Raw genomic sequence first — 23,308 nt, 5'->3', positions numbered from 1 at the left:
CCGGAGGCTGAGCTGAGTTGAGCTGCCTGCGCTGCGCTGGGCTGAGCAGCACCGCGGACAGCGCCCGGCCCGCCACTCCCGTGCGCACCGTCCACTCGTGTCCGCTGACACTCCGAGGCGCGATGGCAGAGTCCCACTTGCAGTCTCCCCTCATCTCGGCCTCACAGTTTTTCGAGATCTGGCTTCACTTCGACGCTGACGGTAACTATCTCCTCTCCACTTCTTCATCACCCCCTGTCCATCCCTCCCTCTCCCATTCCTCCTCTCCTCCTCTCCAGCTCCCCTGTCCATCCCTCCCTTCCATACATCCTCCTCTCCACCTCTCCATCACCCCCTGTCCATCCCTCTCTTCCCCATCCTCCTTTCCTCCTCTCCATCACCCCTGTCCATCCCTCTCTCCCCATTCTTCTCTTCACCTCTCCATCACCCCTGTCCATCCCTCCCTTCCCCATCCTCCTCTCCCCCTCTCCACCACTCCCTGTCCATCCTTCCCTTCCCCAGCCTCCCCACTCCTCAGCTTCTTTCCTTTACTTCTCCCTCCTCCCGCTCCCCAATTTAACCTCCAGGCTGGCTTAATTCTGAACTTGGTAGTTTCTATATTGCGTCTACATTATTCTGAACCATAAACTTATTTCTGTCCAAGAAAGTGGGGCACAGGGTTTGGGGAACACTGCTCCTCAAAGGTCCTGTGCATGCTCAGCCCCCCACACCTGGGCAATCCAGGTCCCGGGGGACAGGACCTCTGGGGTGGACACTGACAGGGAGGGACGATGGGTGTCTGACCCCTGGGCCTCTGTCTTGCAGGGAGTGGGTATCTGGAAGGCACGGAGCTGCAGAGCCTGGTCCAGGAGCTCCAGCGGGCGCGGAAGAAGGCGGGGCTGGTAGGTTGAGTCCAACGGAGGAAAATACAGATGTTCTACATTCGCATCAGAGCCAGCAGGGCCAGCGGTTTCTAGGGAGTGTGAGTTCCATGACCGAGAGAGGGGGAGAAGCGGCCTTTTCAACTTGTGTCCAGTGAAGAGAAGAGACAGAGACAGAGGGGGAGACAGACAGAGAGAGGGGGAGACAGAGACAGAGAGAGGGGGAGACAGAGACAGAGAGAGGGGGAGGGGGAGACAGAGATGGAGACAAAGAGAGGGGGAGACAGAAACAGAGAGAGGAGGAGACAGAGACAGAAGGGGAGACAGAAACAGAGAGGAGGAGACAGAGAAGGGGGTGGGACAGAGGAACAGATAGAGGGGGAGATAGAGAGAAACAGAGAACAGAGGAAGAGAGAGAAACAGTCCGAGACAGAGAAACATAGAGAGAGGGAGAGACACAGAGAGAGGACAGAGTCAGAGAGAAAAGCGAGTCCCTGCAATCTGAAACCTGAGCTCGAAGTCCAGCTTCTGTGCCTGCACCGCCTTGGGTGCCTAAGAGGCAGTGTGCATGCAGCCCTGCGGGTCCGTGCGAACCAGGCTGGGGAGGTAACAGGCTGGTTAGGTAATCCTAACTTCCCTGGAACTGAGTGAGCACAGCACGCCCGCTCTGCCCCTTGGTGGCCAGGAAGCAGACCGCAGATAAGACAGTTCCCATGGGCAGGGATTGTTTGACGGGGAAGAGGCTGGAGATCGGAAAGGACCTTCCTCCATGACAATAAGCAAAAATGTAGCGAGAAAGGTGTTCATTTCTGCCAAAGGGGGCATCACAAAGTTAGAAATGTGAAAAGTGAAGAAATCCTAACAAGTCAGTGTTTTAAAAGTGATGCTCTGCTGGTAAGCAATTAGTGGCGTTTTTGAAGATAGCTGTGTTTGTAACTTAAGCCATCAGCTAACTAAACAAGCCCTAGCAACTCTGATGCCCTCCTTTGGTGATGCTGTTAGGAAAGTATGTTGCCAGCATAAAAATAAAGTACCACCTTTAAATCGCAGACAAGATGACTGTATAAAGGAAAATAGGTTAAGAATTTTATTAACCAATTGGGATTTATGAGCCTGCATTTCAGAAGCAGTGCTGGAGTGGGGCTATTAGATAGTATCTGGCTTTTTTTACTATCACTAGAAAGAGATTATGTATGCAAGATGGGGCAGAAGTAGGTTTACAGTTGTTTGTATGGAAAATAACACAATAATAAATAACATAAGAATAAACAGTGTTCTGTGTACTCATGGCTGTAGCCCTACTTTTGCCTCACCCCGTATATATATATTTGGAGGAAAATGTCGGTGTGTGTGACTCCTAGTAGATCCCCACCTCTAGCACAGAGTTACATGTAATTTAAAATACATATCACTTACATCTCTGTTCAACATGTTCAGAAAGAACCCAGAGGACTCTGAAATGCAACGCGTCACTGAACTACCAGTTGCTAAAAGCACTGACAGAAGCGACTGAAAGCCAGACAACACACTGGGGGCTGTCTCAGCAGATTTAGACTCTGTAACCTGGAGGCACTACTGAACGGGGTCAGGAAGATAGAAAATGTTTCACATGTGCTTTCTCCCCCCTCCTTACACACTACCATGTACATGAACTTATGCAATACTGTCATTACAGCTCTATCATCTTTTACTAATAAAGCAAAAACAAGTCTCTTCATCATTCAAAATACATATTTAAAATATTTGGTTGGAAAAAATCTTACTTGTTAAAAAATTTCAAATTGAAGCCTTATAAGTTGCTTCCAGCAAATAAATGAATATATTTTAATTTTTCTAGAAGTAATTTTAAAATTGAGGTTTATTTTCATCTTAGAAATTCAAATATTTAGAAATTATACATTTTTTCAGTTTTTTCTTTTTCTCTTCCCATTTTAATATTTATACTTTTTTGTAAATACTGACTTTATGTTATAGATTTGAAGATTTTAGAGCATAACTTTCTTTTCCTACTGCCTAGACTCCAATTTTAGAATACTTGAAACCTTAATTACTAGATTATAATCCAACAATACCTAATCTGAACAAAGACATGGGGTTATATCAAGTTGCTTGGTCCCCTCATTATTGACTGTTTTTTCTAAGATGATCTTAGGATTTAAGAACAAATGCTTTGTTCTCTGTATACTTAAGAACTGTACATTAGAATGGACATTCCCACTACAGTCACTCTCACTTTTTAAAAAATGCATTTTTATTGATTTCAGAAAGGAAAGGGGAGAGAGAGAGAGATAGAAAGATCAATGATGAGAAAAAATCATGGATCGGCTGCCTCCTGCACGCCCCACACTGGAGATGGAGCCTGCAAGCCAGGCATGTGTCCTGACCGGAATCAAACCCTGACCTCCTGGGTTCATAGGTCAATGCTCAACTGAGCCATGCCGGCCGGGCCACTCTCACTTTCTTACAGTTATTGCTATAGTAAAATTTAATAAATACAAGTTAAAGTTAATCCATACTGGAGGAGGTTTTGTTTTAAATATGCTTTCATTTATTTTTAGAGACAGGAAGGGAAGGGATAGAGAGATAGAAACATCGATAAGAGAAACATCGTCGATTCTCCTGCACGCCCCCCACTGGGGATCAAGTGCAACCCGGGTATGTGCTCTGGCCAGGAATTCAACCAATGACTTCTTGGTTCATGGGTCAGTGCTCAACCACTGAGCCACACTGACTGGGCTAGAAGAGTTTTTTGTTTGCTTGTGTGTTTGTTTTTTAAGACTACATTATAATTACATTGCTTAATTACTATCTGTTTCTTCAGTTCTACCAACAATATTTACTTTGGTTCAGAAAGGATTTTGTTAAACTTGTAGTAATGATATTCAGCCTCAATATAGCCCTTAGATTATATTATCTGGTTTATCCCTAGAGCAAATGCTGCCTCTTTCTAGTTATGACAAAAACTGAGACCTTAATTTGTTTTGCAAGAACCCAGTACGGCACGCAGGCAAGGTGACCTACTTTAAATGGCTGTTTCCAACGGCTGCGCTCGGCTCCTGCCTGCCCCGGAGCCATCGCCCCGGACCTCCCGCCAGCAGGGCAAGGGGGCAGATTGCGGGACACACCCAGTAAGACGGTCTCACATGTCTATTGAACTCAAGCTCACTCAGTCCCGCACAAACAGAGACAAGGAAGCACTGGGATGCGGGACCCATGACCAGAGGCTGAGACTCAGATCCTCAGCATCTGTCTCTAGTGAAAGCACACGTCGTTTTTTATCTAACACACATTTTTCTGATGTTTCATCTTTTTACTTATTTAATCGATGATGCCACCTGCCAACCAGTCGCTCCTCAGTGTTCACCTTCTTTGCTGGTCCAAACGGACAGCAGGAGTGCGGCCTCCAGGATTGCAGCCGGGTGGCACGAGGGCAGACTCCTCTGAAGCAGGTGCCCAGTGACCACTGTCTTTCAGTTCCTGACAGCTCATCAGCCCAAAACGAGTCGGGGGAAAAGCATAGCAATCGGCTCAGAAATGGTCCTGACAATTGTGCCTCCGCGTTGGAGGCCAGCATATACTGGTTACGTTGTCTTTATGTTCACGAGAATGGGTAATCAGTCTGAGTGGTTCCAAATGGCTCCAATCCCAGTTTTCTTTGCAATAAATTAGTGACACCATCACATGACTGGGTTGGGTCTTATTCTCACAGGCTTTTTCTTGCTTTTATATAATGTCAGGAGCTGTCGCCTGAGATGAAAGCTTTTGTGGACCAGTACGGGCAGAAGGATGATGGGAAGATAGGAATTGTAGAGGTAAGAGATGTGTTTCCGATACAGTTTGGACAAATGGTCTTCACGTTGTGGCCATATTCAGTCAGATAGGACCTGGCAGCCCCTTCAGAGAGGCTTATGTTGCCTAAGTGTCAGAAATATAAAATAAGAAATCGAGTCCTCAGCTACGCTGAGATGAGACCCTGGGACCAGGGCCAGGCAAGGGACCTACCCGCACAGATGCCTGGCTTGCTCCTGGCACGGCGTGGGGGGCCCTGGCACGGCATGGCCGCGGCACTGCTCACCGCTCAGCACCGTCAGACACAGGGCAACGCCGCAGCCCCGGCAGTGGCACAGCCGCGCCGGGCTCTGGGTTCTCTGACTGGCAGCGGGCATGTTGCTCTGTCAGAGGTCCTGGAAGTTCAAACACTCTGCCAAACCCTAGCTTCTGTGATGACGTCTGACTGTGAACCACGGAGGCAGACCCGTCCGCACCGGGGCTGCTGCCTCACTCAGGCCCCTCACCCCTCTCCGCCGGCTCTGTCTGTTTCCGTGGGAGCGAGTGCACAGCCTCGGGAAGTGAAGCGGCTCCTATTTTAAACGCGCCGCAGCACAAGGGCCATCATGCTCTTTATCCTGCCCTGGCCCTCAGACTGGCATTCTGACTGTTCACAGTACTCAGTCACAATTTACCTTTGATTCCGAGAACTAACCTGGTTTTCAAGTAACGGATCTCACAGGACAGCTGCGTGCCAGGGTGGAATACACTTCCTGTTAAACTGCTGACGGACAGTTACAGGACGAGCTATTATTATCTCTGTAATTAACGATCTCCCTGGAGGCTGCCTCCCCGCTGCCCACATGGAGCGCAGGCTGCCGGAGAGGCGCTGTATGGAGCAGGACTTGCGGACGGAGAACGAGGCCAGCCGATGCAGGGCCCGGGCCTGCGCAGAGGCCCCAGGTCAGCGAGGCTGAGGCTGAGGCTGTGGGAAGGAGGGAAGGAGGGAGGGAAGAAGGGAGGGAAGAAGGGAGGGAGGCTCCCTCGTGTTTTAGGAGGCTCAGGGGATCCCGCACCTAGAACCTCTGCTAGACAAACCAACAAAGTCCTCATTTTCTCGATGAGGAGACTGGACCCAGAAAGGGTGACTGATGTTTGCAGGTGCCCACAGGCAGGAGTGAGGAACCGGACCGGCTCTGAGCCCAGCCCCCGCTCAGGAGTGGGGGTGCTGACAGAGGGGAGGGCGGAGCGGCCAGGCGGCTGGGAGGTTCCTGTGAACGTGGGCTCTGCCGGGGTGTCAGTGGGGTGCAGAGGGAAGCAGAGGCTTTGAGCCTCATGGGAAAGAGCCAGGAAGCGCTGAAGGAGGGAGGCACCACGGGGCCAGGTGCCCTCCGGTCACAGGGTCACAGGGTCACAGGAAAGGGCACTAAATCAAGTCCATCCCCCTGGCTCAGCCCGGCACAGGCGGCCCCTCACACACCCGCCGGTGACCTGGGCACAGACACCGTCCCGGCGGCGGTGGGAAGGGACCCGCGTGGCCGCGTCGGCATGCCCGCCCCCCACCACGTGGTCGCAGGGACGCTGGGTTTGCATAAAGGCTGTGCTGCCTCAGCGGTGGCTGTGCTTCCTCACCAGTAACCTGGGGAACCAGGCCCGTCCTCTCAGACTGAGGGGGATCCGGGGGCACAGGCCCATTTCCAAGCTCCGTCCCACGAGGGCGGCCACCCGCCAGTGGTGGCTTGGACGTGGGGACCAGGCAGCTCTGCGGGGAGGTTGCTCACGTGCAGTCAGAGGGGAGCTGGACTCCACGGTGATTCGCAGCTGCCATGGCAGCCAGGACGCTCGGCGAGGACTGCAGAGGCCTGGGCTGGCCAGAAGGCGGTTAGAGGTGACAGGAGGGAAGGACTGGAGATGACGGCCATTCTCCTCCGAAGCTCCCCTGGCCGGAGGGGCTCCGCGGGCTTACGCTTGGCCCTGGTCTCCAGCACCTGCTCTCCCGACTGCGTCTGTGAGTCCGGGTCAGTCGCCTGCAGACGGAGCGGAGAGCTGCTTAGGCTCAGCCCTGCAGCAGCCCCTGCACAGCGAGCGGCCTCAGACCGGGGCTGGAAGTTCCATGTTCGGGAGGTGCTGTTCCCCGAGGCCTTGGGGAGTGACGGACAGTGAGCTCTGGTTTAAAACTGCCTCCGCACAGAACGTTTAGTGTTTATTAGAAAGCTTTCTGACTGAGGTTTTAATTAGGGTGAGGATGGTAAGGGACCAGGGTCTTAGAATCGAGAGTCAGGCTGACAACTTCTAATCCGGCTCGAGCTAAGAGCCCCATCGACGCAGCCCTGTCCAGAGCCTCTGTCTCCTTGGCTGTGAACGGGGGTGGCATCTGAGTAGCAACATCAAATGTGACAACACGTGCCAGGCAAATAGGTAAAGCCTGGCACATTCACAGCTCACAAATGTGTCAGCTGCTGCCGCTCCCCATGGGAAGGGCCGCCGGGAACTGAGCACGCTCCTCCGAATGCCACACCTTTCCCCACTTCTTATACGACTGGTCACATCCAGCCCAAGTTCAGCCAGACCCAAGGAGAGGCGATGGAAGCTTCCAGGCTACCTCACACGTCCCTCTGGTTCCCAAATGAAAACACAGGCTTGTGCCGCGCCCAGGCGTCAGCGTGGCCACCGAGGCAGAGTCCCTGGTGCTGCCCTGGGCGTGCCTCCTCCTGGTCCTTCGCCCTCTCGCCCTCGCCTCCAGCTTTGACTCGCCTGCCCCTCTAGAGTCTTCCTAGCGGACTGAGCCCCAGCCCAGCGCATGCTCACAGCATGGCCCGGTCACAGCCGGAACTTGGGGCAACTGCAGACACACCGCAGAGGCTGGGCCGCTCCCTGGGAAGCAGGCTGGGGGCGGAGAGGGTGGCTGGCTGGGCTGCTGGGTCAGTTCCTATGGAAGGGGAGGACAGAGCAGGACCCGCGGAGGGGCCTGGGCTGCGACAGCCCCCAGGACCAGCAGGCCCCACAGTCGCTTGGGCTGGGAAGACCTTCCCAGGGCCCCCGGTTTGGAGTGAGAGGACAGAGCCTGTGCAGGCCCATGTGTGTGGGGACACAGCTCCCTTCGGCCCGATCACCTCCCAGACCTGCCAGCTGAGGCCACACAGCACCCTGACCCTGGAAGCAGGTCTGAGGGTGCCTCATGCTCCCCTCCCGCCCCCTGCCTCCTCAGAGGGTCTGCCCAGGAGCAGCCTTCACTCCGAGTCAGGCTGGCTACAGGCACTGGGCCCGGAACCAGCGAGGCCCAGCCCACGTGCCCCGGCCGTGCACACCGCGGGCAGGGGGCGGGTGAGAGGTTCCCAGCACAGGGACCGGTGAGTCTGTGCGGCCACAGCCCCGCCTTCCACTCCCTCCCTCCACGTGGCCACCTCTCCTCCGGCCCACGGGAGCGTACTGAGTTCAAGGAGAGGTGACAGGACACTTCCCTGGCCAAGCAGTGGCCTGGGACTGCCTGCAGCGAGGCCCGCACCCGGGAGGGAGAGATTGGGGCCACACGCTGCTTCCCGGTCCTGGCGCCCATGCTACCCACACAGTCAACCCCTCTTTCTTTCCATCCTCACCTGAAGGTATTTTCCCTTGATTTTTAGAGAGAATGGAAGGGAGGAGGAGAGAGACATCAGTGCGGGAGAGACACATCCACTATCCATTGTTTGACTCCTGCGTCCATCCTGCAGCCGAAGGACATGCCCTTGACCAGAATCGAACCCAGGACCTGTTACCGGGAAACCCCGGAGGGAGGCAAAGGGGAGAGGGCTGCCTGTCGCTGTGTCTAATCACGAAGGGGGTTGAATCACATGAGGCGTTCATTGAGAAGGCAGCCAGCCAAGAAGACAGGGCTCTAGAAGCATCTGAGTCCCATCTCCAGCAGGAGGGGACAGGACTGTTAGGGTGAGGGCCGGGTGAGCTGGGAACGGAACGCTGCTCCTGCAGGCCTGGGCGTCCGCAGACCCGCTATTGTCCTCGTCAGGCCAGGAGGTGATGGTGACGAGATGATGTTTCGGCTCCGGGTGGGCCGGCCTGACCATGCCAGACTCACAGCTGAGTCACCTCCTCCATCGCTTCGCGCAGGCCTTGGAAAGAAACTTAAAACTTAACCCCTCTTTACATATGAGAAACTTAACGCCCTGGTCACATAAGCGTATGTGTTCTAAGATTTAAAGTGATGTGGTTACTCTTCGGATGAATGCAGGTCTCTCTCCGCCAGACCGCGGCCCGCGGGCCAGCCCCGCCACCACGCCAGCTGGCGGAGCCCGTCGCAGCGCCGGTGCGTCTGGTGGCTCCGCCATGGCTGCCAGTCCGGCGGCTGTAAGACAGGGCGGCTGTGTTCGGTTTGACATAACATTTGACATTAGAAGACGGGATAGGTTGCACATAGGACGAAATGGAATGGGCAAAGATATTTACAGTAAAATGAAGAGGGTTTTGCCATCTCTGTTTGACTTTCCAGAGATCTCTGAACTTCACGCGAGATCAGTGAATTTTAATTTTTGAACCAAAGATAGTTAAAATTTTCCTAACTTTACCCTCTTCTACTCACTTTTTCTCTAAATTTTTGTTTAATGTTTTTATGTACTTAGTGGATTTTGATAAGTAGAATTTAAAAAAAAATATGCTTTTCTGTTCAAAACAACACACAATAATTATGAAAATCTAAGCAATATAGAAAACTACAATAAAGGTAGTAAAAACAAATTATTCATATAAGTCACAGTAAGTGGGTATTTTTAAAAAAATATATTTTATTGATTTTTTACAGAGAGGAAGGGAGAGAGATAGAGAGCTAGAAACATCGATGAGAGAGAAACATCGACCAGTTGCCTCTTGCACACCCACTACCAGGGATGTGCCTGCAACCAACATACATGCCCCATGACCGGAATCGTATCTGGGACCTTTCAGTCTGCAGGCCGATGCTCTACCACTGAACCAAACCGGTTTTGGCAGTAAGTGGGTATTTTTATGAAGTAAAGTTATCAGCCGGTCCACAGCCTGTGCCGGGCACAGGGGCTGAGTGTTCGGGGACAGAGACCGAGAGCATCTGCCCTCGGCGGCCACCCAGATGTCAGGGCCAGCGGCACGGGCGGCAGTTTGCTTCCTAGGTGGACGGGCGCTAGGCTGATGCTCAGCCACCGCCACCTGCGTGCAGATGAACAAGCGGGCGTTTCTGGCTGAGCCGCACTCACATCCTCAGGGACTTGGGGGCTGTCCCCTGGGCTTCAACCCCTGTGCCCACCTCTAAACAGTATGTTCTAACCTGAGATGTTATTTCAAAACCTAAACCAGGTGAGTTAGAGGGCATTTGACTCGGCATGAAGAAGCTGAGATCACCTGCACATAAGGTAGAACGATACAGATTATGTTAAACTAGGATACATAGATGATGGATAGATAGATAGATAGATAGATGATAGATAGATAGATAGATAGATAGATAGATAGATAGATATAGATAGATGATAAATATATAGATAGATAGGTAGGTGATAGATGGTGATATATAGATAAATGATAGATAGATGATAGATTTTATTTATTTTTTAAAGAATTTTTAAAATATATTTTATTGATTTTTTACAGAGAGGAAGGGAGAGAGATAGTTAGAAACATCGATGAGAGAGAGTCATCGATCAGCTGCCTCTTACACACCCCTTACTGGGGATTTGCCCACAGTCAAGGTACGTGCCCCTGACCGGAATCGAACCCCGAACCCTTCAGTCCGCAGGCCGATGCTCTATCCACTGAGCCAGACCAGTTTCGGCAGATAGATGACAGATTTTGGAATTTCAGTGGGCCTAAAGGGTGGAAGCTGGTGAAGTGAGTCTTGTCGCTAGTTTGGGAGAACCTTGGACCACATGCTGATCTGAAGGTTCCTCCGGAGCCACATCGGTGGGGCCATGCCCAGGCGGGGCTCCCAGCGTGGCAGGAAGGGGTGAGTGCATTCCAGTGCGTGATGCAGCCTCTTCCCCCCCAGACCCGGCACCCACCGCGCGCCGTCCGGCTCTATTTCGGCACCTGCCAGTGGTGAGGATGAAAGTGGCCGGAGGCCCCGGGGCCACAGCTAATTAGCCACCCAGCACGGCCGTGCTCACTATCAGCCCACCTCCCTCCCGGCCCAGAGGATCCTGTTCATCCCGGAACGGAAGCTGGAGCCGCCTTTCATTAAAAAAAAAGGGGGGGGGCATTTAAGCTGAGACAGCTCTGAGGAGAGCTCTGAGGGGCTGTCACAGCGCCCCGAAAGGGAGATCATAAAGGAAGCCCAGAGCCATCCTCTAGCAGAGCACGGCCCCGCAGCCCCAGTGAGCGCCGCTGATGGAGCTGTCTTCTCACCTCATTCCAGAACCTTCCAATTGTTTGGGCTCATCTTCCTTCTCAGACTTGGGAACCCACTTCTTCCTGGCCTCCTTTCCCCACATTACTCTCCTGCCTCTCCCCTGCAGTGCACACCACACCCTCACCCAGCATCTTCCCTGCAGTGCACACCACACCCTCACCCAGCCTCTTCCCTGCAGTGCACACCACACCCTCACCCAGCCTCTTCCCTGCAGTGCACACCACACCCTCACCCAGCCTCTTCCCTGCAGTGCACACCACATCCTCACCCAGCCTCTCCCCTGCAGTGCACGCCCTCTCCCTGCCTCTCCCCTGCAGTGCACACTACACCCTCACCCAACCTCTCCCCTACAGTGCACGCCCTTGCCCAGTCTCTCCCCTGCAGTGCACGCCCTCTCCCTGCCTCTCCACTGCAGTGCATGCCCTCACCCTGCCTCTCCCCTGCAGTGCACACCCTCACCCTGCAGTGCACGCCCTCCCAGCCTCTCCCCTGCAATGCACACTACACCCTCACCCAACCTCTCCCCTACAGTGCATGCCCTTGCCCAGTCTCTCCCCTGCAGTGCACGCCCTCTCCCTGCCTCTCCCCTGCAGTGAACACCCTCGCCCAGCCTCTTCCCTGCAGTGCACGCCACACCCTCACCCAACCTCTCCCCTACAGTGCACGCCCTTGCCCAGTCTCTCCCCTGCAGTGCACACCCTCTCTCTGCCTCTCCCCTGCAGTGCACGCCCTCACCCTGCAGTGCACGCCACACCCTCACCCAACCTCTCCCCTGCAGTGCACGCCCTCTCCCTGCCTCTCCCCTGCAGTGCACGCCCTCACCCTGCCTCTCCCCTGCAGTGCACACTCTCACCCAGCCTCTCCCCTGCAGTGCACACCCTCACCCAGCCTCTCCCCTGCAGTGCACACCCTCACCCAGCCTCTCCCCTGCAGTGCACGCCCTCACCCTGCCTCTCCCCTGCAGTGCACACCCTCACCCTGCCTCTCCCCTGCAGTGCACGCCCTCACCCTGCAGTGCACGCCCTCACCCAGCCTCTCCCCTGCAGTGCACGCCCTCACCCAGCCTCTCCCCTGCAGTGCACGCCCTCACCCTGCCTCTCCCCTGCAGTGCACGCCCTCACCCTGCAGTGCACGCCCTCGCCCGTGCCCTGTGCCAGAGAGGAGCTGTGCTCAGATGGAGGGCGGGCGCAGCCTCCAGCTGCCAGTGATGCCCTGGCCGAGGACAGTCCGGGGAGCACAGTGGCTCTCCGGGAACCAGGCTTTGGGAAGGGAAAGGCGGTTGGCACTGCTCTCCTGGGTTAGGGTGAGGGTTAGGGTTAGGGTGAGGGTGTGGGTTAGGGTGAGGGTTAGGGTTAGGGTGAGGGTGTGGGTTAGGGTGAGGGGTAGGGTTAGGGTGAGGGTGAGGGTGTAGGTGAGGGTTAGGATGAGGGTCAGGGTCAGGGTCAGGGCATGGGTTAGGGTGAGGTGTAGGATTAGGGTGAGGGTGAGGGTGTGGGTGAGGGTCAAGGTGAGGGTGAAGGTGAGGGTTAGGGTCAGGGTGAGGGGTAGGGTGAGGGTTAGGGTCAGGGTTAGGGTGAGGGTGAGGGGGTAGGGTGAGGGGTAGGGTGAGGGTTAGGATGAGGGGTAGGGTCAGGGTGAGGATGAGAGTTAGGGTGAGAGTGAGGGTGAGGGTGAGGGTGACAGTGAGGGTAAAGGTGAGGGTGAGGGTGACGGTTAGGGTGAGAGTGAGGGTTAGGGTCAGGGTGAGGGTGAGGGTGAGGGGTAGGGTGAGGGTTAGGGTCAGGGTGAGGGTGAGGGTGCGGGGTAGGGTGAGGGTTAGGGTGAGGGTGAGGGTTAGGATGAGGGGTAGGGTGAGGGTTAGGGTGAGGGGTAGGGTGAGGGTTAGGGTCAGGGTGAGGGTGAGGGTTAGGGTGAGAGTGAGGGTGAGGGTGAGGGTGAAGGTGAAGGTGAGGGTGAGGGTGACGGTTAGGGTGAGAGTGAGGGTTAGGGTGCGGGGTAGGGTGAGGGTTAGGGTCAGGGTGAGGGTGAGGGTGAGGGGTAGGGTGAGGGTTAGGGTCAGGGTGAGGGTGAGGGTTAGGGTGAGGGTGAGGGGTAGGGTGAGGGTTAGGGTCAGGGTGAGGGTGAGAGTGAGGGTCAGGGTGAGGGTGAGGGTGAGGGTGAGGGTGAGGGGTAGGGTGAGGGTTAGGGTCAGGGTGAGGGTGAGGGGTAGGGTGAGGGTGAGGGTGAGGGTGAGGGGTAGGGTCAGGGTTAGGGTGAGGGTGAGGGTCAGGGTGAGGGTGAGGGTGAGGGTGAGGGTGAGGGTGAGGGTGAGGGTGAGGGTTGGGAGCACGCCCAGGGCCGAGGGCCTCGCGCTCCTCACCCTGCCCTCCCTTGCAGCTGGCGCACGTGCTGCCCACGGAGGAGAACTTCCTGCTGCTGTTCCGGTGCCAGCAGCTCAAGTCCTGCGAGGAGTTCATGAAGGTGAGGCCCCCGGGGCGGCCCCCGCCTGGGAGCGGGAGGGCCGTCTAACCGCCCCCTCTCCCCCCGCAGACATGGAGGAAGTACGACACGGACCACAGCGGCTTCATCGAGACGGAGGAGCTGAAGGTGAGTCCCGGCCGCCCGGCCGTGGCCTCCTGACCCCCCACCCCGCCGCGGAGGGGAGCGGAGCGGCCGCGCGTCTCCCCGGCGGAGAGGGGCTCCCGAGGCCCCGCGCTGGGCGGAGCGGCTGGACTCCGTGCGGACAGCTGTCTGACACCGCGCACCCACCCCTCCCTGAGCTGCAGTTTATAAACTAAACATCCACCTGCACGGCTTCTCCCGGGAGAAAGGCACTAGCAATTACCGGGCAGACCGTCTGCAGGCACATTGCCACCACCGTGCCCGGTGCCCAGCGTCGGGGTGAGCTGGGGGTCCTTCCCCCGTGAGGAGGGAGGTGGAGAGAGGGCCGTCTGTGCCACCCGCAGGGAAGCGAAGTGCGGGCGGGAAGGGCACGTGCGCACAGCTGCGGGGCGGAGCCGGTGCGGGGCACTCACAGGACGGACGTGTGGGGGCGCACCATCGTGATTAATTTTGTCTTTAACGTTAACTGACGGGGTGACATTGGTCACCTGAGCAGGCGGGCTGGTGTGGGTTGTGCGGTGCCCGGTCTGTGTGCCCGTCGCTCAGGCAGATCGCCTGGGCGGAGGTGCCTGGCACTGCCCGGCACTGCCCGCCACTGCGGCCGGTCCGTCGCTCCGGCAGGTGGACGCTGTTAAGTGAAATCACGGGAAACAAGGTCTTTGGCAAACGTGCCGTCGGCACGCCGAGGCCGCAGGTGCCGCTGAGCACCGCTGCTTTCGCCCATCGAACCAGAGAGTCCTTCTGCAAATTGCCTGGCGCTCCTAGCAGAAGCTCTCGCTCTTGTCCAACCTCAGCCCCGGCGTCTCCTCTCCGCTCTAAACGCTCTTCTCGGGAGAGGTGTCCGCGGCCTGGGCGCCGGGGCTCAGCGGTCCCCGATGGCCCTCGGAGAGCTAATTAACGGGGCGCGTGGCCGGGCCGCGCGGCTCCGGGCTATTTTTGTGACCACCATTTTCGTCTCCGGTGAGGACTTTTAACCCAATTAATCTCTGACAGAAGCCTTCTAGGACTCAAAATAAAACTCACCTCATCGATAACTTGGAAGTTTCCATCTTCCCTTCAGGTTTGAAGAGGAATGCTGGGGGCGGAAATGGAGTGTCAGCCCATCTGTCTCCTCCTGAGAGAGGGGAGAGCAGGGCCGCCCCCCAGCGGGGACACAAGGGGGACCAGCGCCGTCCTCCCGCCCCCAGACTGTCCTCCCGCCCCCAGACCGCATGCCCAGGGCAGCTCCCCAGCAGAGGAGGGGAGGGCGGACAGAGCCAGGGCACAGCGGGGAGGCTGGCACTGCTCCTGCCCCATTGTTCCTTCGGGAGCTCCTGTTGACAAGCTCTGAGGTTGCTCCTGACCTCTCCTGTCCCTGGCGGCACCTCCATCATCCTCCCGTACCCCTCCGGCCACACGGCCTGTGTCCTCGGGGATGAGCGGGCATCGCGGTGCCACCTGCATTAGGAAGCCGCCAGTGCGGGCTCACGGCCTGACGCTCCCGGCCAGCCCGAAGGAGCTTCGCTGGCCACCAGGGCGCACCCAGGCTCTCCCCGAGGCCGAGGCGCAGGGCCGTGCTCCCCGTTTGCTGGGTGTGGAGTCCTGGAGACCCGCCCGCTGAGCTGGCTGCTGCACAAGGTCCGCTCAGACCCCTGCCCGCCCAGTCCAGGCTCCGGGCTGGGTCTGTGGGAACCAGGGACGGTGGCTCTCCCCTCCCCTCCCCCCAGTGTGGCCTCAGAGTCACTGATGAAGCCCGTGTGCTCTGTCCCACAGAACTTCCTGAAGGACCTGCTGGAGAAAGCAAACAAGACGGTGGATGATGCAAAGCTGGCCGAGTACACAGACCTCATGGTAAGGCACCGGAAATCACACAGACCTCACGTTAAGGCACCGGAAAGCACACGTACCTCACGGTAAGGCACCGGAAAGCACACAGACCTCATGGTAAGGCACCGGAAAGCACACGGACCTCACGGTAAGGCACCGGAAAGCACACGGACCTCACGGTAAGGCACCGGAAAGCACACGGACCTCACGGTAAGGCACCGGAAAGCACACGGACCTCACGGTAAGGCACCGGAAAGCACACGGACCTCACGGTAAGGCACCGAAAGACCGCAGCCATGGCCCGCCAGCACGGAGAGAGCAGGGTGCAGGCCATCTCGCATGGGGTGCCATCCGTGAAAGCTGGCCCCTGGCCGGCCGCGGGCAGCCCTCGCAGCAAATGCCTTCTTGTGCGGCCGGCAGTTTGGTCTCAAAAGATCACTTGTTTTTCTTAAAAGCCAGTGTATTACATCACGAATTCTATAACTCAGATAATGTAAGTCACATACAGATGTATGTGTTACACCACTAGCAGCCATTTGTTATAGAAGTTCTGGACCAATCTGTCAGGAACAGCGTGCGGAAAGCACAGGGTTAGTAGTGTGGAGAGAACCTGTAGCCACCTGCTCGCTGAGAGCCTGTGGTGACCATGTGCGTCTGCTCTGCCGTTGGTTTGGTGGTGGTGGAGCTCCGCCTTGGTGTGGGCGAGGACATCCAAACTCGCCTTCTTCCTGACGTCGGGGACATGTGAGCGGGGTCTGGGTCAGTGCTGGCTGCGGAGCTGAGAAAGCTGCTTCACACACAGGCGTCCATGTCTTAGGATGAATCCAAATGCGTTCACGAAGCCCAGATAAGCCATCCCACGCCCGTGAAGTTAACGCATTTCGAGGGGTAAGCGAGCATCTGCTGACCCTTAGTCAGACCACGAGGGCTTTTCCTAAACCACTCCAGCCGCGGCAACCCTCTCCCAATTGTTCGCTCCTGGAAGTTAGTGTCATCATGCAGCCAGCACGTGTGTGTCCATGCTTTAGCTGGGACGTGCAGGGAATCTGACCTCGTGGAGTTAGACAGTAACCCACACAACGTGAGTGCATGTTATAAAACTGTCCATTGGACTCTCAGTTCCCTTATAAAAGATGTGATCACATTTGACGAAGTCCAGGCCGGCTCTCAGCCTGCCAGCCCTTCTGGGGGCCCTTCCTCCGAACGGAGCTGCCGCCACGGCCACGGCAGCGTGTGTGCTGTAAAGGGCGGACGTCCAGTTTCAGACAGCCATTCCCAGGTGTCCGCCTGGCATCGCACCGGCGGAGGCATGGGCACAGAACTGTGTCACGGCGGGCCCGGCGCCGGTTTCGGGAGGGGACATAACCTACATCCACGGCGGCCGGTCCGATCTTAAGGGATATCTATTTAGAGTAAGACTCCTCTCCAGGTAGAGCTCAGAGCCGCCTTTTAAAGCCACTCAGATGGGAGTTTGCATATCTGATTAAGTGTCATAAACCAGTTCAAATCGGAGAAGCAAATTAATCAAGAACTAATTAACATTGACGTGTATTTGTGGGGAAATAGTTCCCCGTGGGCACTGATCCGTGTGGCCGGTGTCGGGCTTGGTGCTGATCTCAGTGGGACGATGAATTATAAAACGTGTCGGCATCTGCCTGTCCCAGGCACGCCTTCCTTCTAACCTCATCACATCCATTTACCGACAAAAATAATGCACTTTTCCGCTTACATGTGTACATATGTGATCTGTTTCATACCCATTCTTCCATCCCAGATAGCAGAGGACTCCTGCCTGCCCCGGCGCTGAGCAGGGCTTCCGGCGCTCTGTCTGTGGTGCGGGGCGTGTCTGCGGTGCGGGGCGTGTCTGCAGTGCAGGGCGTGGACGTGCTGCAGGCAGGCGGGGCTTTACAGCGTCCCCAGCATGCAAAGGGAATGAAAACAATTCCAAATTACTCAAAGCTTCTGTCCCCCAAGGATTATTCATAGAGTCTGCCTATTGCTGTGGGTGTCCCCCATTATGCTCCTGAGAGAAAAGCAAGTATTTCTCTCACACCGCTGCGTGGGCAGGCAGGGTGCTCCCGCAGACAGCCACAGCCCTCTTCCGCCCTCACGTCTGGAGACATGCACATGTCTGGGCGGAAAACCATGGCAGGCTTCCAGACGTGTGGGGACCACAAAGCTTGCCTGCTCTAAGTTGTTCTGAGACACTTTGGCAATTATACAAGTTATAGAACTGAAAACCCTGCACCAATAGTTTAATAAATGCTATTACTACAACTCTGCTGTCTATATAAGTAATTCGTAACTCAGCTTTAAGTTGAATTTTCTTGTCCTTTATGCAATAAACCATTATTCAGTGGCTACATAATGACTTTTTGTCTTTCAGCTGAAATTGTTTGATTCAAATAATGACGGGAAGCTGGAGTTAACGGAGATGGCCCGGTGAGTTAGGGGCTGCGCAAATATTAACACAAGCCGACCTCTGTCAAAAAAAAAATCTAATTTATTAACGTAATGTTTTTCTCTCAAAAGGCTACTACCAGTGCAGGAGAATTTTCTTCTTAAATTTCAGGTATGTCTCTTTCTCTCTGCCATCAGTGCTGTCTCCTTGAACAGTCACAGTGCGGGAGTCGCTGAGGGAAGCACGATAAAGCCTGCCAGCAGCATCTTAACCTTTGCTCCTTCTCTACCCTCCAGGGTGTCAAAATGTGTGGGAAAGAGTTCAATAAAGCTTTCGAGTTATATGACCAGGTAAAGTCTGCTCTTAGCTGTAGTTCTTAGAATTTGGAAAATGCTCCGGGAAAACCCTCAGGCTCCAGGCTCCTATGAAAAGCAACATGAGTCGCCCCACTGCCTCCTTCTCACCAGGAAATGTATCATGTGTGTCCCGAATTGGGCTGTCCTTGACCCAAATCCCACACTATGATGACCTGCTATGAAGCTTAGAATAAGATACCAAAGTGCTCTGAGCCTCGGTTCCCTCACTTGTAAACAAAGACAGTACCACCTGGAAGAGGAGGAGGAGGAATCTGGACGAGGATCCCAGCAGTTTCCTCCACCCAGCGAAAGGCTCTGCCGTGGGTGTGTGTGTGTGTGTGTGTGTGTGTGTGTGTGTGTGAGAGAGAGAGAGAGAGAGAGAGAGAGAGAGAGAGAGAGAAAGGCTGTTTGCAAGGTCACTGTTAACCTCCTTTATTTGCTCTTGAAGTCTCTACCCCTGGACCAAACCAGTGTGACACCAGCGGGTCACACGGCTCCCGGCCTCCATGTCCTCCCTCACATGAGCACATTGGTGACCGGGCACCTCCCCAGGAGGTGATGTGAGCATGAAGAGACATGTTAAATGGGAAGCTCTTTTACACACTCAGAGGGTGTGGCAAATGTAAGGTGCTGAATGAGAGGCGACTGGAACCTGGGAGCAGTCAGACCTGCGCGGTCTGAGGGGTCCAGGTGCTGTCCGGGTCGGGGCCAGAGCATGTCCTTCCCGTGTGCTGGCGCACTGCCGTGGTGTCGGAGACCTGCTCTGCTTCTCCTCCCTCAGGACGGCAATGGCTACATCGATGAACACGAGCTCGACGCTTTGCTGAAGGATCTGTGCGAGAAGAACAAGCAGGTAACTCATTACCAGTTCTTACTGCTTAGGCAGGTTTTCCGGATCCATCTGGAAGCCACCGCACACCATGTTTGGAACTCTGAACAACTGGAGAGAGGCAGGAGTAGCTTTCAGTTCTGAACCTGATTTAGCAACTGGTATCAATAGATGTTTATTTATTTTATTGTTTATTAATCCTCACCCAATGGTATTTTTCCCATTGATTTTTAGAGAGTAGAAGGGAGAGGGACAGGAAGAAGAGAGAGAGAGAAACATTGATGTGACAGACCCATCAACTGGTTGCCTCCCACTCATATCCTGACAGGGGCTGGGGATTGAGCCCACAACCTTGACTGGAAATCAAACCCATGACCCTTCAGTCTGCAGGCCAACACTCTAACCCCTGAGCATACCAGCCAGGGCTGGGATCAATAGACTTTACAACCACCTTGTACCCAGCTCCTCTCCAGGGACCAGTGTATGGAGCAGCTTCCTGCCACACCCCGCACCTGGCCACGCCGATCACTTCCACATTAACGGCCGCATGCCCTCTGTGCTCTGTGCAGGACCTGGACATCAACAGCATCCCCAACTACAAGAAGAGCATCATGGCCTTGTCCGACGGGGGGAAGCTGTACCGGACAGACCTCGCCCTCATTCTCTCTGCTGGGGACAACTAGAGTGGTCACCCGGCCACTCGCTAGCGGTACACCTTCTCTAAAAACAAGTGTGCACTCAAGGGAGTAGCCTGCTTCCGTTTATAGCTGTACATTTAACTGCCCGTAGATAACTGTCCAGTGTGTGGCACAATCTTTCCACTTGTTTCTATACTGCTTGTAATGTACAGTTTTTGTACCACAGGACTGAAAAGGAGATTGTCTACACTTAAGCCAGTCAATACACCCATTAAAAAAATAACCTGACATATTCCTGCTTTCGTACATGGAGTTGGACAGCATTTCCCTAAACAATTCATCAGGATTAATCTCTACAACTCTAGTCTCTGATGTGTTAATGCGAGCTTTTCACCGAAGCATTCTCTCTTCAGACAATCACAGGTCAATCCCACGAGACCGTCCTACGCTGTCCTTCCAGTTACCAGCAGGCGTGTGCTTTCGCGTCTGGAGTACCGACACCCGTAGTTAGGTAGCGGCCCTATGGCAGGATGGCGTCTCCTGCCTGACCTCCCCACGCGCTGGTCAGGCGATTTGGGGAGACAGTGCCCGGTGGACGCCACACTGTCCGATCCTTGTGTGTCTCCCACACGCTCCCCAGTGAAGGACAGCCTAAGCCCACTTTCTAAACAGTTTTCACGTGTTGGCGACGACAATTATTCTAGAAAATGCTGTTTTGATGTTGTGTTCTGTCATCTCCGATTAAATCCACGTGCCGAGCAGCCTGGTGTCTAGTTCGCGTCCTTCCGGGACTTTCCTCCACGCAGAACCTCTCATTCCATCAGTGTCTCTGCTGCCTCCAAAAACATCCTCAATTCTCGCTCTCCCTTTCCCCACATCACTGGTCCCAACGCCAGGCCAGGCCCTGCTGCTGAGTCACATCGGCAGCCATGTCTCCCATGAATCTGTCTTTCATGTTGAGATGAGCATTCAAAATAATTGTACTTCTGTCTGCAAATAGTTTCAAAAGAGTTAAAAATAACCTTGAAGATAAATGCTGTGTAACCCGCCCGGCCCATAGGGAGATGCCAGCACGACCTGACTGCACAGTCCGCTCCGGCACTGTGCTGCCTGCCGGGCCTCAGGCGGGCTGCCACTCCCGGCCCAGCGCAGCAGTCCATGAACTCAGCACCACTTTTCCCAGTAGCAGAGGTAACAGGAGAAAGTGACGTGTCTCCTTCCCCACAGAATGGAGAGAGGACGCGCCCAGGAATGGAATTCCGGGCCAGGTGGGTGGACTGCAGTGCAGCGAGTGGTGATGAGGACGGAAGGAGGAAAGGGAGTGAGGCCCCTGCATTTGTGTTGGAAACCTCGTCCTGGTCAGCAGGTGGCTGCAGGCGCTCAGATGGCCAATGTCACCTGCAACCCCAACTCCCAGAAGAAATACACACTCAGGAATACATTCTTAGGAATAACAACTTGGAACTGTACATCAAGGGTCCTTAAAAGCTTTATAACCTTTGATTAGTAGTACTAGAGGCCCGGTGCACAAAATTCGTGCATGGGGTGGGTGTCCCTAAGCCCAATCTGGAAACCCTTGAGGGATGTCCAGCTGTCGGACATCTCTCTCACAATCTAGGACTGCTGTCTCTCAACTGCTCACCTGCCTGCCTTCCTGATTGCCCCTAAATGCTTCTGCCTGCCAGCCTGATCACCCCCTAACCACTCCCCTGCCAGCCTGATCAACACCTAGCTGCTCCCCTACTGGTCCGATTGCCCCTAACTGCCCTCCCCTGATGGCCTGGTCGCCCCTGACTATCCTCCCTTTCAGGCCTGGTCACCCCTAACTGCTCTCCCCTACAGCCTGGTCGCCCCCAACTGCTCCCCCCCCTGCAGGCCTGGTCCCACCTCCCCCCCCCCCAACTGCCCTCCCTGCCAGCAATCTTGTGGTGGCCATCTTGTGTCTATATGAGGGTGGCATCTTTGACCACTTGGGGGCAGCCATATTGTGTGTTGAAGTGACAGTCAATTTGCATATTACTCTTTATTAGATAGGATTACTTCAGGAATCCATTGTGAGGAAACAATTCCAAATTTTAAAGATGTTTTATACCCAAGAAGTTCTTCACAGGTGTATATATTACACCAAAAAATAAAATAACCTACTTTCAAAAATAAAGTATGCCAAATATAAACAATGAAAGCTCTGGCTGGGTGGCTTAGTTCATTGGAGAGTCATCCCATACACCAAAAGGTTGTGAGTTTGACTCTGGGTCAGGGCACATACCTAGGTTGCATGCAAGTTTGATTCCTGGTTGGGCAAGTACAAGAAGCAACCAATGTTTCTCTCACATTGGTGTTTCTCTCTAAAGTCCAATTAAAAAAAATACACACACACACACACACACACACACACACACACACACAAAGAAATATGAAAAAAATCATTTTTATGAAAAAAACAGGATCTATTTTATCATGCAATTTCATCTTTTTTTTTAAAAAAGAGAGAGATTATGAAAACACTGGGGAAAACAATATTTATAAAGTTATAAAAATGTGAACCCAGAATTAATTTAACAAAATCTATGGATGCCGTTGCACTGGTAGAATTAGTGGGAGGGAGGCATGTAGAGTCCAGAAGAGGCACAGCCGAGCTGAGATGGCTCCCCCAGGAGGCCTTCAGGGCGGCACCACAGGAGGCCTGCCTGCCAGTGACACAAACGACAACTTTCATATCAATAAAAATTAGATGAAAAGGCCAAGGCTGAAAAGAAGTGTCTGAAAGTATAAACAGAAGTCTTCTTTAGGAAGTGAGTTTTCACCCTTCCTATCATATTGTATTCTCACATTGTTTATGATAACCAGTCTCAGGAAGTCAGGTGGTCCGCCTTGGAGGTGGCACTTAGATGGAAGAGGAGGGAAAGGGGCACCCTGGGCCAGACCTGGTACCGCGGGGATGGCAAAGCCACTTCTCCAATAGAGCACACCCGGCTGTGTACATGGGCTCAGCGACACCCTCACCTGGAGGAACTGCTCTCAGCAGGACCCCTCAGAGGAGGCAGGGGAAGCTGGGCCCCTCCCAGAAGCTGGGCTGAGGGGACAGTCAGTTGCTGAGTATGCACTGAGCCATTCATCGGAAAGCAAAATAGTCCTTTTAAAACATAAGTTCGAAATTATAGCTGCATAGATTTGAGACTATGGCTTTCTTATTATTTGACTAGAGGCCCGGTGCATGAAATTCGTGCACGGGTGTGTGTGTGTGTGTGTGTGTATGTGTGTGCGGCCCTCAGCCCAGCCTGCACCGTCTCCAGTCTGGGATCCCTCTCACAATCCAGGACTGCTGGCTCCCAACTCCTCGCCTGTTTGCCCCTAACCGCTTCTGCCTGCCAGCCTGATCACCCCCTAACCACTCCTCTGCCAGCCTGATCAATGCCTAACTGCTCCCCTGCCGGCCTGATTGCCCCTAACTGCCCTCCCCTGTGGCCTGGTCACCCCTAACTGCCCTCACCTGCCAGCCTGGTCATCCCTAACTGTCCTCCCCTGCAGGCCTGGTCACCCCCAACTGCCCTCCCCTGCAGGCCTGGTCTCCCCTAACAGTCCTCTCCTGCAGGTCCAGTTCCCCACAACTTCCCTCCCCTGCAAGCCTGGTCCCTCCCAACTGTCCTCCCCTGCAGGCCTAGTTGCCCCCAATTGCACTCTC

General features: G+C 54.7%; 1 protein-coding gene across 1 annotated transcript; it reads left to right on the top strand.

Annotated features, from left to right (window-relative positions):
* Nucleotides 1–20,438, top strand: CALB1 (calbindin 1). Its single transcript, XM_084864799.1, has 11 exons — nucleotides 1–201; nucleotides 805–881; nucleotides 4,598–4,672; nucleotides 13,372–13,455; nucleotides 13,525–13,581; nucleotides 15,349–15,426; nucleotides 17,789–17,844; nucleotides 17,935–17,974; nucleotides 18,100–18,153; nucleotides 18,941–19,012; nucleotides 19,558–20,438. Exons 1-11 carry the CDS (start codon nucleotides 123–125, stop codon nucleotides 19,669–19,671), a joined length of 786 nt encoding a protein of 261 aa, XP_084720925.1. The 5' UTR covers nucleotides 1–122; the 3' UTR covers nucleotides 19,672–20,438.
* Nucleotides 20,439–23,308: the final 2,870 nt, after the last annotated feature.

The sequence above is a fragment of the Pipistrellus hanaki genome (assembly GCF_964339955.1).
Source record: "Pipistrellus hanaki genome assembly, chromosome: 17".
NCBI lineage: Eukaryota > Metazoa > Chordata > Mammalia > Chiroptera > Vespertilionidae > Pipistrellus > Pipistrellus hanaki.
The sequence above is the reverse complement of the archived record's forward strand: the minus strand, read 5'-3'. Positions and strand labels throughout refer to the sequence as shown.